The sequence below is a fragment of the Stegostoma tigrinum genome, chromosome 1 (assembly GCF_030684315.1).
Source record: "Stegostoma tigrinum isolate sSteTig4 chromosome 1, sSteTig4.hap1, whole genome shotgun sequence".
NCBI lineage: Eukaryota > Metazoa > Chordata > Chondrichthyes > Orectolobiformes > Stegostomatidae > Stegostoma > Stegostoma tigrinum.
The window spans coordinates 123640517-123659069 of NC_081354.1; the positions used below are offsets into that span (position 1 = coordinate 123640517).

An 18553-nucleotide genomic window follows, 5' to 3' on the forward strand; every position below is an offset into this window, starting at 1 on the left:
TTGTGCATCATGCCCATGTGCCCAAAGCATTAACCCAGGTCTCTGGGTTACTAGTCTCATGACATAATCACAATGCCATCTCCTCCCCAAACTCACACTGTGTAGAACTAAATTTCAGTCAGGTCAGCTTCTATCAAATGTGTTAAAAGCCTGATCTCTTACTCCTCATGTTGATCCCAATTTAATTATGCAAGAATTTATCGAATTTAATTAAAATCATAAAGTGATACTATTATACTTCAAATCTCATCAGAATTGCATACAAAGAAGCAACTGATGAAATGTATAGACCACAAGAAGTTCTGTTGAAAAAAGTGGAATCCAGGAATGGTTAGGTCTGCTTTCAAACAAGTGACTCATTTGGGAAGACAGGATGAGGGCCATAGTGCAGGAGATAGGTCAGACCCAGTTGATAGCCCTGTCAATAATGATACTGGGGAACCCTTAGTTGAGGAAGAAGATGGACATATCAGAGGTTCCCTTGTCAAAGCTGGCCTTATCAGAACATATGAGACAGAGACAGAGGAACTGGGAAATGGGATGGAGCCTTTATAGGAGGCAAGTGAAAGGATACATAAACCAGGGAACAGTGGGAGTCGGTGGGTTTGTAATGGATATTAGTGCCCAGTTCATCCCCAGAAATGGAAGCAGAGATATTGAGGCAGTGGAGGGAAGAGTCAGAGATGGACCAGGTGAGGGTGAAAAGGGGGCAGAATTTGAAAGCAAGCTCAATAATTTTTTCTAATTCTGGATGAGAGAAGGAAGCAGCACTGATCATATCATGGAAATATTGGAGAAAGAGTTGTGAGTGGGCCACGAGCAAGGAATGTTCCATGTAACCTCCAAAGTAACAGGCATAACTGCAGCCCATGCAGTTACGCGCGGCCACCCCTCTGACCTGAAGAAAATGAGTGGAGTTAAAAGAGAAGCTGTTCAGGGTGAGGACAAGTAACCTATGTCACTTTGACGGTTCTCAATGAACAGATCGAGTGCAGGAAGGACTCCTCCCTTCCCCTCCGCGACATCCATTTCCATTTCTGGGGATAGAATGGCCACCAATACCCACTATAAACCCATCGACTCCCATAGTTAACTTGACTACACATCCTCACACTCTGCTTCCTGTAAAAACTCTGTTCCTTTCCTCTAGTTCTACCACCTCCGTCACATCTGTTCTGATGATGCCAACTTCGACAAGGGGGCCTCTGAAATGCCCACTTCTTCCTCAATCAAGGATTCTCCAGCACCATTGTTGACAGGGCCCTCAGTTGGGTCTGATCCATCTCCCACAATTTGGCCTTCACTCCCTCTCTTCCCTCCCACAATGGCAATAGGGTTCCCCTTGTCCTCAGCTACCATCCCAACAGCATCCACATCCAGAAGATTAAAGTTAGCCACTACTTCCAGAGAGATGCCACTGCTAGACACATATTCCCCTCCCCTCCCCTCCCTTGTCCTCCTTCTGCCGGGACCGTTCCCTCTGGGACACACTGGTCCACACTTGCTTCATCCCAACACTCCCCCACAGCCCTATGGCACCTTCCCCTGTAACCGCAGAAGGTGTAACACCTGCCCATTTACCTCCTCCCTCCCCAGAATCCAAGATCCAGACATACCTTCCAGGTGAAGTAGCACTTTACCCGCACTTCACACAATCTAGTCTACTGTGTTCGCTGCTCACAATGTGGTCTTGTCTGCCATGGGAAACAAAGTGTAGACTGGGTTACCGCTTCACAGAATACTTAGGTTCTGTTCACAAAAAAGACCCCGAACTTCCAGTCAATAACCAAAAGAACTGCAAATGCTGTAAATCAGGAACAAAAACAGAAGTTGTTGGAAAAGTTCAGCAGAATCTGTGAAGAAAAAAAATCAGAGTTAATGTGTCGGTTCCAGTAACCTGAAACATTCTGAGGAAGGGTCACCGGATCTGAAACTTTAACTCTGAGTTTTTCTTCACAGATGTTGCAAGCGCTGCTGAGCATTTCCAGCTACTTCTGTTTTTGTTCCTGAACTCCCATTTGCCTGCCACTTCAAAACACCACCCTGCTCCCTGGCCAACATTTCTGTCTCAGACATGCTGCAATGCTCCAGTGAAGCTTAGAGCAAGCTGGAAAAACAACACTTCATTTTCTCCTTGGGGACCCTGCAGCCTATTGGGCTCAATATCAAATTCAATAACTTTAGGGCTTGATCTCTCCCATGTCTTCATCCCTGCCCCACATATCAGGCCTGGTTACCACATATTTTGCTATTACATGCAGCCCATTGTTAGTCACTAACTGTGCCCATTAATAGCTATCCACCTTCCTAGCCAGATTGTTATCCACTCCTTCGTTCATCTGCTCTTCCCTCTCTTTGGGCTCTATCTCACCTATAGTTTACTCCTTAACCCCTCCCCTCACCCATCTTCTGCATTAAACTGACACTTTCCTAGTTACCATCAGCACTGAAGAAGGGTCACTCAACCCGAAACGTTAACTCAAGTTTCTTTCCACAGATGCTGACAGATCTGCTGAGCTTTTCTGGCCAACTTCTGTTTTTATTTCAGATTCACAGGATCCACAGATCTTTCGGTTTTTGTCTAAACTCCGCACCCTTTCTCAGAAACTTTCAGGGATGTTGCAAATTAATTTTATCCTTGCTACTCGCTAATCTTTTTTTTCCAAATAATGTGCACTCAACGGTGAATTTACTAAGGTGCGATAATTACTCAGATCAAATGATTAATTTGCTGTTTGAGAAGTGTAAAAAAAGTCATAATTGCAGCCATTTCTTGTAACTATTTCATAGTCGTTAATTAAATAGAATTCTTACCGATCACACTTTTCAGCATGCATATCCCTCTGATTTTGTCAGCAGTTTTCTTAATCTTATAGAACCTGCCTTTTGCTTGTGACTGCAAGTGATCTGATCAGACCATAACGTACAGGCAATTATAAACTGGTCTGAGAACAGCATGAAGGCACTGGGCTATCTGGCATCACATTCTCTCCAGATCTGTGCTTTAGTTGGAAATGTGAAAACAGTAAATTGTGAAATACCTTTCAATGATGAAGCAATTTTCACCTAATTAGCCAGTACATGCTCAGTAGTTTCTTCATTCACTAACTGGAATAAAATTATTACCTCTATAACTGGTCACTGCTGTCCTGCAAATTTTTCAACACTCAGCCTTCACCCCAGACATCAGCCTATTCATTCCCCTCTCGGAATTTTTCATCCATGAGAGGTATTTGTAGATGGATTCCAACAAAGTTTGGTAAGGTATTCCAAGGCACAGCATAATAACAAGCTCATAACAATTACTTCAAAAATGAAGCCTTTTGATGATATAAATTACAACGCATGCAACACACTACTGATCAGCTAAGCTCAAAATCCCTGTATGTCAATATTAATTATTGACATCCATGAGCCTTCAGCTGAGCTTTCCATGAAATGTGTCCTCCAATATAGGGCTATGACAAGAAAAAACAGTTCACCAACTCACGTTTTTGAGTGTCAGGTTTAACTGTTTGCAGTTTTCAGTCATGGTACATGCTGTAACCTTATTTTTGTGCTTGTTTTTGACTTTTAAAAGAACCTTTAAAGGCGAGTTATTTTTAGAAAGGCTCATTAATAGCCCTCCACCTACAGATTCAGTCTGGACATCCTTTATGACAGGTTCCTCTAGGCATGCAGTTTGTAGGCTAAAGATGTCAAACTAGCCTCCGCTTTAATCATCTTCATTTTCACATGCGAAGGAAGTTCATATCTGGGTCTCAAGAAAAACTCCCAGAACACTCAACAGTCCCTGAAGCTTCCCTAAAGTTAAAATTACCCTCCATTTCCTCAATTATCCATTTTCAAGCAAATGTTTGGTTCCCAATTGTCACCACACCTAGCTGTGCTTCTTTTTTAAAAACACAGTGACTTGAAGTAGAAGCAAAAGCTTGGTTAATTCCTCATGCCGAGCTCTTGAACATTACCTTAGATGAAATCGAATGTTGAAGGTTTGTAGTTGAACTTGAAGCTTTCCTAATATATGGTCCCCTCCGAGGCACAGACTATCTTGACTTGGAACTGTATTGCCATTCCTTCAATCAAAATCCTGGAAAGTCCCGGAACTCCTTCCCTACCATAAATGTGGGTGTTCCAATATCATATGGACTGCATCAGTTCAGAAAGGCAACTTACCACCACTTACGTGACCATTCCCATACATACACCCATTCCCAAAACAGTCCCCATCCCCACTTCCGGCCCCAGATCTATACCCAACCCCAGTCCCAAGCCATGCCGAGTATTCGCCATTTCCCCAGACCTCCGCCCTCACTGTGGATGAATGGTCAGCCCTCAGTAGAGAACTCACCTTCTTTCCCCTGTGCCCTCACATCAAGGAATTCCATTCATGTCAAACATTTTTTCCGCCACCTCCTGTCTATTTCTTTGTCTAGGAGTCTAACCCACCCTCTGCCAACCCCATCTGCCACCTTTGACAAACCCCATCCCTTTGGACACCATACCATGGCCTCTTACCCTCCCTCGAACTCTTCATCTTCAACTGCCATTGCAACATCAATTACCTGAATCTCTCTACCCCTCTCACTCACTCCAACCCCTCCCCCATGGAAGGTGCAGCCCTCTGCTCCATCCGCTCCAACTCCAACTTCACCATCAATTCTGCAGATTGGGAAGCAGGGGATGGGGAGCGCAGTAGTGGTGTGTACTGACCTCTACATCGTCGAGGCCAGGCGCCAACCCTCTGACACCTCCTCCCACCGCTGCCTCGATTATGACCCCTCCTCTGATCACCAAACCATCAAGTCTCAGACCATCCAAACATTATCTCCCACCCAAAGCCTACAATCTCATCATTCCCCAACCCCGCAATTCTTGTTTCTATCTCCTTCCCAAAATGCACAAACCTGACTGCGCCGGCTGACCCATTGTCTCTGCCTGCCCCTGCCCCACTGAACCCATCTCCGCTTACATCAACTCTATCTTTTCCCCCGGTCCAGAAACTCCACACCAATGTTCGGGACGCTACCCCTGTCCTCCACTTCCTCCATAACTTCAAAATCTCTGGCCCCCAACACCTAAATACCCTCCGCTTCTTCCTCCCCCACAGGTTCTACCAGTCCTCCCACACCATCACCCTCATCTGCCTAACGGAACTTGTCCTCATCCTCAATAACTTTTCCTTTAACTCCTCCCACTTCCTACAAACTAAAGGTGTGGCCATGGCCACTTGGATGGGTCCGAGCTATGCTTGCCTCTTTGTAGGATATATGGAACAGTCTCTTTTCCGCTGTTACACTGGGACCATCCCTCACCTCTTCCACTATTACATTAATGACTGTATCAGCGCCGCCACATGCTCCCATGAGGAGCTCAAACGGTTCATCAGCTTTACTAACACCTTTCACCCCAACTTCAAGTTCACCCGCACCATCAATGATACCTCCCTCCCCCTCCTGGACCTCTCAGTTGCCATCTCTGTTAACCACCGACATCTATTTCAAACCCACTGACTCCCATGGCTACCTTGACTACACCTCCTCTCACCCATATTCCTGCAAGAATGCGATTCCATACTCTCAATTCCTCCACCTCCGCCACATCTACTCCCAAGATGGGGTGTTCCACTCCCTAACATCCCAGATTCCTTCTATTTCAAGGACTGTAACTTATCCCTCCAGTGATTAAAAATGCCCTCAACTGCATCTCTTGCATTTCCTGCACTTCTGCCCACAAAACCCTTCCTCCCAACAAAAAACAGGGACAGAGTGTCCCCAGTCCTCACATACCACTTCACCAACCTCCAAGCTCAACATATCATCCAACGCCATTTCCGCCACCTACAATCTGACCCCACGACCAAGGAGATATTGCCCTCCCTGTCCCTATCTGCCTTTCACTGCTCACTCCATGACTCCCTCATCCGCTTCACTCTCCCCACTAACCCCACCACATGCAGCACCTTTCCCTTCAACGGCAGGAAGTGCTACACCTGCCCCTACACCTCCCCACTCACCTCCATTCAAGGTACAACACAGACTTTCCAAACCCGAGAGGGGTGATCGGTACATTCTCCAACCTGGTCTACTGTATCCATTGGTCCCAACGAGGCCTCCTCTACATCGGTGAGACCGGGCGCAGACTCAGGGACTGTTTCGTGAAACATCTGTGCTGTGTACATGATAATCGACAACAACTTCTGGTTGCTGACCATTTTAACAACCTCCTCCCACTCCCTAGGTGACGTGCCCATCCTGGGCCTCCTCCAGTGTCACAATGACACTACCCACAAACTGGAGGAATAACACCTTATATTCCTCCTCGAGAGCCTACAAATTGATGTCCTTAGCATAGAATTCACCAATTTTAAAATCTCCCCACCCCCGGCCGCATCCCACGTCCAAGCCTCCCTCTCATCCCCACCTCCTTGACTAGACACGACCTGTCCATTTTCTTCCCCACCTTTCCACCCCACCCTTCCCACGGACCAATCCCTACTAGCCCCCACCTGCATCCACCTTTCACCATCCAACCTCCCCTCCCCTAGCCCCACCCCTCCTCCCTCTCACCTTGACCTGATACAACCCATCCATCTTCTCTCCCACCAATCCGTCCAACCTTTCCCACTGACCAATCCCCACCACCCCCTACCTGCATCTACCTATCACCATCCCACCTACCTTCCCCCAGCCTACCCCTCCTCCCTCTATTTATTTCTGAGCTCCCTTCCCCCTCCCCCATTTCTGAAGAAGGCTCCTGACCCATAACGTCAACTTTCCTGCTCCTCTGATGCCACCTGGCCTGCTGTGTTCCTTCGGCTCCACACTGTGTTGACTCTGACCTCAGCATCTGTAGTTCTTGGCATCTTCGAGTGACTTTCCACCACCTTCTCGAGGACAATTAGTATGGAAAATAAAATTTGCTAGCTGGCGATGCCCAAGTTCAATGAACAAATTTTTAAGACAATTGCACATGAAACATTACAATTCATCCATTAGATACTCTATTTCATCATAATATATATTATTCAGATTGATTTTACAAAGTTACAGAAATAAACAAGTTACAAAATGTGACTTATCAAACTCTAAAGCTCATGAGAAAGAATCCTCTTTCAATGAAATTATAAGAGGTAAAAACTCGCAGAATGAAGAATGCTCCGATTCACAAAAGGTCTGAACGTAACTGCAAACAGAAGGATTGTGAGCGTTATAGTGAGCATTACAGATCTAGAGGTCGACAGCTATCAAAAACCAGCATGGATATATCCAATTGCTTCTTTTTCAACCAGATAAATTTGTTTGTTACCAAAGGAGAGAACCTGGTGCTGGAATGGCACAGGAAGAAACTGACAGCACGAGGGAGAAGATAAAGTGAAGGCTTGGCTTCAGGTCCATCACCTTACTGAAGAGGGAATCAGGAGCCGGATCAGTCATACAGCAGAGTTTGAAAAAATGGAAATAAAAATAAGCAGCTGGTGTCACTGCAGCATGTCCATGAGGCTTAGAGCTTTATGTGTAGTATATTAATGGATGTAGTTACCCTGCAGCTTAGGACTACGTAGAGACAGGGTATAGTAGTGTTCTGAGTGAATAAGTGAATCTCACTGACAAACCAATATTCAACCTGAATACTGACAAAAATGTTGTTTCATTATCACCCAGGTAAATTGGTATCAAAGAGTGACAGACAAGACTGAAACTAAACCACTAGCTCCCTTTAAAGAAGAGATCCTTCAGGCACAATTAAGGCATATTCCACCAGGGGAAAGGTAGCCAAATCATCGTAGAATTTCGTGATGACAAATGAGATAGAAAGTAAAATGAAAATAAAGCAATGTGTTATGTCAAATTTCAGGTGAGCCAAGACCTAGACCGAGTACAGAGGTTTTAGAGGACAAGTTAAAAAAAAAGCTATAGAAGCAAAGAGAGAGTATATAAAAGAAACTGGCAGCTAAAATAAAGGTGAATTCAGAAGCCTTCTCCAGGTATATAATTAGGAAAATTTGGTAAAAGGTGCAGCAGGGACAATTAGGAACCATAAAGGGGATTTACAAATGAAAGCAAGACGTATGGCAAGGATATTAACTTTTTATCTATCCTTATCAAGGAAGAGGATGCTGTGCAGATAATGCTAAAATGGGAAGTGTTATTGGATATGCCACCTGGAAAGTTGATAAGGCACCAGGTCTCACTGAAATGCATTTAAGGATACTGACAGACGTGACATTAGAAATGGCAGACCATAATTTTCCAGTCTTCCAATGATTCAGCAGGTGGTGCCAGAGGACTGGGAAATTGCAAATGTTACACCTTTCTTCAAACTGTGTACAAAGATAAATCAAGGACTATAGGGCAGTCAGTTTAACTTTAGTGGTGAAGAAGCTCCAATCATTTGGTACAAAATTAATAGTAAATTTGGCAGTTATGGATGAAGAAAAGAAAGCCAACATAGATTAGTTAGTGGTGAAATAATAACTAGCTTGCTTGTGATTTTGATGCCATAAGAGAGAGGTTAGATGAAAGCATTACTGTTAATGTCTTTCAAAAAGTATTTGAACAAGTTCTGCACAACACAGCTCTGAAGAAAGGAGGGCTTCCTGACACAGTATGTAGACAGGCCAACAAGGGGTGAAGCCACATTAGATTTGGTACTGGGTAATCACCCCGGCCAGGTGTTAGATTTGGAAGTAGGTGAGCACTTTGGTGATAGCGATCACAATTCTGTTATGTTTACTTTAGTGATGGAAAGGGATAGGTGTATACCACTGGGCAAGAGTTATAGCTGGGGGAAATGCAATTACGATGAGATTAGGCAAGATTTAGGGAGCATAGAATGGGGAAGGAAACTGCAGGGGATGGGCACATTAGAAATGTGAAGCTTATTCAAGGAAAAGCTCCTGTGTGTTCTAGATAAGTATGTACCTGTCAGGCAGGGAGGAAGCTGTAGAGCACGGGAGCTGTGGTTTACGAAGGAAGTGGAATCTCTGGTCAAGAGGAAGAAGAAGGCTTATGTTAGGACGAGATGTGAAGGCTCAGTTAGGGCGCTTGAGGGCTACGAGGTAGTCAGGAAAGACCTAAAGAGAGAGCTCAGAAGAGCCAGGAGGAGACATAAGAAGTTGTTGGCGGATAGGATTAGGGTAAACCCTAAGGCTTTCTATAGGTATTTAAGGAATAAAAGAATGACGAGAGTAAGATCAGGGCCAGTCAAGGATAGTAGTGGGAAGTTGTGTGTGGAGTCAGAGGAGATAGGGGAAGCACTAAATGAATATTTTTCAACAGTATTCACTCTAGAAAATGACAATGTTGTCGAGGAGAATACTGAGATACAGGCTACTAGACTAGGTGGGATTGAGGTTCACAAGGAAGAGGTATTAGAAATCCTACAGTGTGTGAAGATAGATAAGTCCCCTGGGCCGGATGGGATTTATCCTAGGATCCTCTGGGAAGCCAGGGAGGAGATTGCCGAGCCTTTGGCATTGATCTTTAACTCGTCATTGTCTCCTGGAATAGTGCCAGATGACTGGAGGATAGCAAATGTGGTTCCCCTGTTCAAGAAGGGGAGTAGAGACAACCCTGGTAATTATAACCTGTGAGCCTTACCTCAGTTGTTGGTAAAGTGTTGGAAAAGGTTACAAGGCATAGGATTTATAATCATCTAGAAAAGAATAAATTGATTAGGGATAGTCAGCACGGTTTTGTGAAGCGAAGGTTGTGCCTCACAAACCTTATTGAGTTCTTTGAGAAGGTGACCAAACAGGTAGATGAGAGTAAACTGGTTGATATGGATTTCAGCATGGCGTTCGATAAGCTTCCCCACAGTAGAATTCAAGAAAGTTTATGATTCAGTTGCTAGGGGTCCATTAGGACCCATGGCTCCTGATTTATGACCTCATCCAGAACGCAGAGCACAATTTCAAAATTTGCAGTTGATAGAAAACTTCTCTGTTTTCTTAACCATGAGGAGGATAGTGTAGACCATCAAAAAGACACACGCAGGTTGGGGAATGGGTACATAAGTGCCAGATGAAATTTAATGCCAAGAAGTTTTAAGTTAAGTGATTGTGGTCATATGAACATGAAGTGATAAGATAAGGTAAAGTCTCCAAATCTAAAGAGGGTACAAGAGCAGAGCATCCTGACAGCTTATGTGTAGGAATCATAGAAGCAGGCAGGACAGATTGAGAAAGTTAATAAAGCATTCAGAATCCTTGGTTTTATTAATAAGGCTATAGAGTTCAAATGTAAGGAAGCTATGTTAAACTTGCATAAACTGGAATATTATTTTCAGTTCTGGGTGACACACTTTAGGAAGGATGTGAAGGCATGAGAGAGTGCAGAAAGCATTCACAATAATGGTTCCAGGGTTGAAGAACTTCAATTGCATAAACTGGAGAAATTTGGACTTTTCTTCTTGGGGAGGAAAAATTTGAGAGAAGACTTGACAGAGGGATTCAAAATCATGAGGGGTTTGGACAGAATGAGAAGAAACTATTCACAATGGGAAAAAAATCAAGAAGCAGAGGGCACAGATTTTTTTTAAAAACTTACAAAAGAAACAATGGCGACATGAGGAAGAATATCTTCACAGAGCAAGTAGTTAGTTTCCTGAATACATTGCTTAAGAATGTGGTAGGGGAAAATCCAACCACAGTTTCCAAGAGAGGACTGGATTATTATCTGTAAAGGAAGGAAATGCAGGGTTATGGGGAGAAGGTGGAGATGGAGACACTAATGAACTACCCCTCTAGAGAACAACACAGATGCAATGGGGCAAATGTCCTCCCCTTGTGCTGTAAGTATTCCGTGATTCTGTCATCCTGTTTCAAAATCCAACAGAGTTCTGCAGAACAGGCTTGAATATCGTTAACAATCCAAATTGCAGAATGTGCAAATAAGGCATTAAAATTACATTGTGCATAAGTCTCTTCAGGATGATGAATTGATCACCCAGCATTCTCTTCGTTCTCGCCAAAAATGAAGTAAGGCGCCACTTCTGCATTGCGGCGAAGCCTGTTTAGGAAAGAGAGATATGACATGTGACACTTTCTACTGGCTTTTTATGTATCGTTCATAATGCAAAAAAAAGGCCCGAAATAGAATCTAAATCTACTTAACTATTTTCCTTTTTTTTTAAATTTTATGCTTGTTCAGTTTGCATCAGAGATGCCGTATGAAAATACTGAGGTAGAACTTCTTCTTTGAGTGCACTGAAAAATTGCTTCAAAATTGTGCTCGTTTGGCTTCCACTGGCATTTATGGTGTATTCACAAACATAAAATCTTCCATGCACCAGTGCAATTGGGTGACATAACAAATGCATTTGTTTATATTTTCCTACAAAAATATACATCTTGATGTATTTAGGAATGGTAATCTGTTGCAGCTTGGTTTATACAGCTCAGAATTGCTTTTTACCAAAAGGAACTATTTTTAGCAAGTGTCCAGTCCTCCAAATATGAATAGCTTGATTTAACATCAAATGAACACAATTACAAAAACTGTACTGAATCTTTTAATAACTAATTGATGTACCTCGGTAATTTTCCTAAACACTTTTCATCCCAGTGGTGCCTGCGTGTCTAAGAAAATGAGCATGATCTGAAAAGACTTCCCAAACCATCATAATCAATAGAATCTTCTAATTTCAACCTAGGGCATAGCAACTTTTGTAGATGGGGCCTGATCCAGTTAAATTGAACATTAAACCAACGTGAAAGGTCAGCAAATTACATTATTTTTATGCTGCTATGATCGATTTAAATGTAATGTGGTGCAAAACTAATAGAACAAAGTGGAAACTCTACTCCAATATATTTGACAGATGAAAGCTAATGTAATTTATTTCAGCAACTTCACTTACAACATCAGACAGGTACTGGAACTTGAAATGAAGATTACGTTCTCCCTTAAAGGTCAGCAGGGAAGCATAATGTGAGTACTATTTTTAATAATAACTTTGACTAGAATGAGAAATGATAGTCCAGTGGTGTTATTGCTTGACTATTAATCCAGAAACCCAAACAATGTTCTGGGGACCTAGGTTCAAATCCTGCCAATTGTCCAGAATGCTGGGCTGCTGGGTTTTGTGAAGCCGGAGGATATTGGTAGAGTATTAAATATTTCACATCTATCTTTACTTTTGGAGAGGGAGAGTTACTACACTCAACTCAAGAATACAGGCTGCAAAGTTCTTGAGCAGATTAATACAGTAAGTGAGAAGGAATCAGAGATTTTGGCGGATTTAAAAGCGGACAAATCCCCAGTTGTGGATGAGTTGCATTCCAGGCTGCTATGGGAGATGAAGGACAAAAATAGAGTCCCTGACCTAAAGTTTCAAAATGTCTATGGCCACAGGACAGGTGCCAGAGGATTGGAGGACAGCTATTTTAGAAAAAGAGTGGTGAAGGCAGAGCAAGGAACTATTGACCTGTGATTCTAAAATCAGCGATAACAAAGTGTGGAGCTGGATGAACACAGCAGGCCAAGCAGCATTTTGTGCTCCTAAGATGCTGCTTGGCCTGCTGTGTTCATCCAGCTCCACACTTTGTTATCTCGGATTCTCCAACATCTGCAGTTCCCAGTATCTCTCATTCTAAAATCAGTGGTAGGGAAACTATTGGAGAAAATACTGAAGGAGAAAATTAAGCTCCGTTTAGAGAGGCAAGTTTTGATCAAAGATAGGCAGCTTGGCTTTATCAGAGCAAGGTCATGCCTAACAAATCCTGGTGGAATTATTTCGGAAGTGACCAAGTGTTTTGATGAGAGTGGTGTAGTGGTTTTAATGAGGTCAGCCAGGTGGACCTCACAAAATATGAGTTCCCTGAATGGGACTGTTAATCTGGTCCAGTCAGGGAGCTCTGGCTGATACGCAAGAACAGGAGTGTCAGACATCTTGTTCACTATGAGACCTGTCTCTGACTAAGCTGGATCAGTGTCAAGGACATTCCATATGTAAATAAAGGGTGATTTGGTGATGGGATATTGGCCTCTGTGGAGTTATTTCAGGTGGGGTACTTTATGTAGTTTTTATGGATTTGAGCAAGGCCTTTGACTAAATCCCACACGGGAAACGGGTACAGAAGCTAAAAGATCATGGGATCCAGGGTAACGCAGCAAGTTATATCCAAATTGTCTAATGACCAGCAACAGAGGATGGTGGTAGAAGGTTGCTTGTATGACTGGAGCCCAGTAGGCAGTGGTGTACCACAGAGATCAGTGCTGGGTCCTTTATTCTTTATAATATTCATAAAATATGTATATGAGAACGTGGGGAATGATTATAAGTCAGTCTGCAATGACACAAAGATTGGCCTGATGGTGGAGACTAAGAAATATGTTAGATTATGGACAACATAAACAGGTTGGTCAGATGGGAAGCGCAGTGAAATTTAATAAATGTGAGGTGATGTATTTTGGAAGAAAGAACAAGACAAGGGAGTACTGAGCAAATAGTACAACATGGGCAGGCTCAGAGAAACACAGGTCTCTTGGAGCGCTTGTCCACAGATGCCTGAAAGTGGCAGGACAGGTTAATAGGTTAATTAGGAAGGCATATGCGACATTTACCTTTATTAAACATCTCATAGATTATAAGAACAGGGAGGTTATGTCAGAACTGTACAGAACTTTGGTGAGGTCAAAGCTGAAGTACTGTGTGCAGTTCTGATCATCACACTGTAGGAAGGATGTAACTGCACTGGAGGGGGTGCAGAGGAGATTTACCAGGATGCTGCCTGGGATGGAACATTTCAGCGATGAGCAGAGACTGGATAAGCTCGGGTTGTTTTCTTTAGAGCAGAGAAGGTTGGGGGAGTTGTGGTGGGCTGATAGGCACGTATAAGATTATGAGGGGCATGGACAGGATGAATAGAATAGAAAGCAGCCTTAGTCAAACAGTCAATAACAAGGAAGCATAATTTTAAAATGAAAAGCAGGAGGTTTAGAGAGGATTTGAGGAAAAACTGTTTTGCCCAAAGGGTAGTGGCATCTGGAAGGCATTACCTGGAAGGGGAGTTGAGGAGGAAAACCTTACAACCTTTAAAAAGTACTTGGATGAGCACTTCAAATATCATAACATTGAAGGCTCTGGGTAAGTCAGAAGATTGGGACTATGGAGGGAGTAGTCTCTTTTTGGTGATATAGACTCAATGGGCCAAATGGCCTCTTTTGTACTATGATGCTATTCTAATATATTTTAGAGGTACCTTCAGAAAAAAAAGAGTACTTAATTCTCCCAAATATGATGCTATCACTTGGCAGGTAAGGGTGCTCTGACACAGCAAAGTGTTTCATTGATGTTGGCTTTGGACACTACAATAATTATCATTGACAAACATTGGGGTGAAAGTCAGCATGCTTCAGTAAACTGCTGAAAACATTCAGAAAACAACGAACCGTGAATGACAAAGCATTTATAAATATTTCAACATTTTTTGAATACCCAAATCTGATAAATGCAAGCAATTAAAAGCCAAATTGAGCTTCTACTACAAAAGAATGATACAACATAATTGACAGCATAAATGCATCACTAACTGGAAAATATGGATGGGAATATGTCATTTGCTTCAAAGTTAGCTGGAAAGTTAAATGTAGCTAGAAAAATGCACAATCTTACATCTGAAATTAAGTACGTTCACAATTACACTACAGTGTGATGATGATCACTTGTGTAAACAACACCATCCCTGACTAAACTTCATCTCAAAAATAAAGATCAAATCCAGCTGGAATTAACTGAATTAATGCATTAACCTCGCTACAATTAAACCAATTTGAACTCTTTATAGAGATAGAAAAGAGATATTTTTGGTACATCTGACCATATAGGACTTAGACAAAAAGATAAAGCTCCTGCCTTTCATTTTAATAATATGCCCCTTTGTTATTGACCTTTGACCAAGGGGAACAGCTGCTCTCTATGCCTAGAATGAAGAAAAACATTTAAAATTACGGTTTGCATTGGCTCATATACCAGGAGGGAAATGTTATGCCCACAGCATTGTATATTTGGTTAGGAGGGATATTAGTATTCATCACAATAGTGGTAAAATATGAGTTGTCAATCCCCAACTGATTTTAATGGCTGAGGCCTTTATGGATTAAGATTGTCTCTGAGAAAAGAAGAAACACTGAAATGGCTGCAATAATCACCCGACGACAGACAGACACAAGTTCAGAAAACCAAAGTGGAATAAAGGAAATCAGCTGGACTACTTTAGCTAAAGAGACTGAAAATAGTCAACCGAGTCAGGAATCAAGAAACTCACATCTCCTGTTTTAATTTACACATACGAGAAGTTGTACATTTTGCACATGAAAAGGTTTCTTGCAACTATCCACCTTGGAAAAACAATGCAGCCTGACTCAGGAATATAGGAAACAAACTGTATTACAGTGGCTGTTTAGTAGAGCAGCAGAGAGAGAGAAATTTTGACCACATTTTAGCACCATCATTCCGACAACTGCAGATCACATGGTGGATATCCTAGAATTGACATCCTTTGTCCCCCAGCCATCATTAAAATCTCACTGCATGTCCTCAAACACTGTCAATACAGACCTGCCCTGAACAGTTCCTGATACTTATCCCAAACATGGTTGACATGGGGAAATTGGCACCTTGCTCTGTAGGCAGGATGTGACTTCCTCTTATCCCAGATCCAGCACTAGAAACCATGACAACAGACCTTGCCAGCCTAGTCTGAGGCTGCCACCGGGTTAAAACAGCCATAACTGTCTGGAGTAATGCTGAGTACCTGAAGAAAAAGGGCAATGACCTTCTCCACTCCACCTGCAAAAGTGTCACTATCTTCTCTCCAATAACTCACATTCTACTTCTGTTACTGTACCCACCTCCCACCAGGGCTCATGCACTACCACTCTCAATATTGCCTGCAACACCTTCCCCCACTCAAACACGCCTACCCCAAATCCCCAACACCACTAACTCTGTGTGCCCTCTGTGCTGCCTACTCACTTGCTCAGGACCCCTCCCCACTTGCACTAAACATAATAACTGTACTGGCCACTTCCATCTTCTGTCATTTGGATCCCTCTCTCATTCCAGGAGGAGACGAGCCCAAATTTGGGAAGTGTCATGGCCTGCATGATGGACAGCATCCTGACTCTACCCATCATGTTGACCATTTTCTAAGTCCTGAACTGGTATTGAAGACTCACCCAGATAGACTCAGGGCCACTGAGCACTATGACAGCAAGTGAAGAGCCAGATTTGTAGCCTGATCCAATCCATAAGGGTGTCCCTGAATGCACGGTGACGTTGCTGCACAAATAGCCAGGATTTTATTGAATGGTGGATCAACGTCCAGGGGCCGAATAATCTCCTGCTATTTCACCTGTTCTAATGATCACAATACTGTATAAATAGCCGGAACTCCCAAAGAAATGGCCAATTCTGCCATTTTCAACATTTCTCCAGGGTTTCAGCTGATTTTTAAAAAATTCATTGATGGGATATGGGTGTTGCTGGCTAAGTCAGCTTTTATTGCATGTTTCTAATTTCCAGAGGCAATTAAAAGTTACCTACATCACTGTGGATGATCCCTGAATGTTGTTAGAAGAAATTTTCACAGGGGTTTAGTGTTGAGCATAGGACTATATTATAATTTAAAGAGATTGGATAAATATTTACAAAGAACATGTATAAAATGATAAGGGAAAGGCCAGCAGATTGGAATTAGTTGAGCTACTTATTTTTGGCTTATTCATTCATGGGACGAGGGTGTTGCTGACCAGGCAGCATTTATTCCTCATCCCTAATTGCCCAGAGGGCGGTTCAGCCAGTGGGTATGGAGTCACATGTAGGCCAGCCTGGTGAGGACAGTAGTTTCCCTCCCTAAAGGGCATTAGTGAACCAGATGGGTTTTTCCAATAATTAACAACGGGTTCACGGTCAACATTAGACCCTTAATTCCATTTATTTATTGAGTTCAAATTCAAACATCTGCCATGGCAGGATTCAAACTCGCGTCCCCAAAACTTTATCTGGGTCTCTGGATTAAAAGACCAGTGATAATACCACTAAGCCATCACCTCCCAGTTAGCTCTGCTTAAAAATCTACACTATGATTTCTATGGTCTGGCCTGTACTCAAACATCTTATCAAAGTCATTTTAAAATTGTGTATGTATTTATGCAAAGAAGTTTGAGAAGCCTTTGGCTGATTGTGTAAATTTCTAAGTAAATATTTCAATCGTAATTTAATGAAAAGGGTAGTATAAACATGATTTTTGTGTACTTCAGAAAATGATATGATTGCTCCAAGTTTATAATTTCCTGTTATTTGTTTGTGTAGTAACACACAGCATTAGTAATCGTTTGGTTTGGACACTTGTATCTGGCGATGGGTTTCCGGCTGACGAAAAAGTATGGGTTATCCACAGTGACGTGTCGCATACGTGTGTCTCAAGTAATGTGTGGGTGTATATTTCAAACACTGGCTTGCTTTACCAATGTGTGTTTTACTGTCATCCCAGTCATTGTTATTGGCAAGCAAAGGCTTTTTTTTTAAAGTTTCTGCCCTAAACTACAGTGCCACCAGTAGTGAATTTGCCAAGAAATATTAGCTCTTGGATTCAACTTGTGTGCTCGGCGAAAAGAAAAACAAGTACAACAGATGTACTCTAAAACAAATTTGTGCTTTTGCTCTCAACAATCACCCTGAAATCTAGTATTTTATATTCAAAAGCAAGATTGTTTTAAATCATCGCTCAATTATTTTTTTCCCGATATTTCAGTAAAGTTGCTAACAAGCTAATAATGAAGAGGGCGTTTCACTTGATTGCATTAACCATTTATAAACTAATATTTGAAGAGTCTAATTTGGAGATATTAAATTTGAAGAGTTATTGGATTTCTTTGGCATTTTAAAACAACTCAGAATGAGGTTATTTTGCTTGATTTCCTGCACTAAAACATGAATTTTACCCTGAGAGTAAGCTGTGAGGTGGTGGGGTGATTTTTTGGCTCTGGAGGCAGGCAGGCCACTGAATTTGGCAAGCTGGTGGCATTCCTGACCCCTGCCACCTTCTTGCTTCCGTCTGAGTTAAGTTCTGGGTGGAGATGCCCAAGCTTTCTGCATTGACCCCCAGTTGAGGCCTTAAAATGGTCAAGTAATGAGCACTTCAGGGACTTCCCCAGCCTGAGCTGCAACAATTTTAGCTCCAGGCAGGTTGTCACCCAGGTTGATAGTGCTGTTAAGAAGGCTTATGGTGTGTTAGGTTTTATTGGTAGAGGGATTTAATTCCGGAGCCATGATGTCATGCTGCAACTGTACAAAACGCTAGTGCGACCTCATTTGGAATATTGCATGCAGTTCTGGTCGCCCTATTACAGGAAGGATGTGGAAGCATTGGAAAAGGTGCAGAGGAGATTTACCAGGATGTTGCCTGGACTGGAGCGCAGACCCTATGAAGAAAGGCTGAGGGACTTCAGTCTGTTCTCATTGGAGAGAAGGAGGCTAAGAGGGGATTTAATAGAGACATACAAGATGATCAGAGGATTAGATAGGGTGGACAGTGAGGGTCTTT

At 42.6% G+C, this 18553-nt stretch overlaps 1 protein-coding gene across 3 annotated transcripts in view; it reads right to left on the minus strand.

Moving 5' to 3' along the window:
* The window catches only part of LOC125459762 (uncharacterized), a 119527-nt gene that overhangs the window by 33686 nt on the left and 67288 nt on the right, over positions 1 to 18553 (minus strand). For 2 of the 3 annotated variants that reach the window (XM_048546591.2, XM_048546581.2), the window contains one exon: positions 7008 to 11012. In XM_048546591.2, coding sequence (XP_048402548.1) covers positions 10946 to 11012 — 67 coding nt within the window. In that variant the 3' untranslated portion in view covers positions 7008 to 10945. Of the gene's footprint in view, positions 1 to 7007; positions 11013 to 18553 lie in introns of those variants that run through there. The other variant, XM_059648356.1, reaches the window with a different exon arrangement.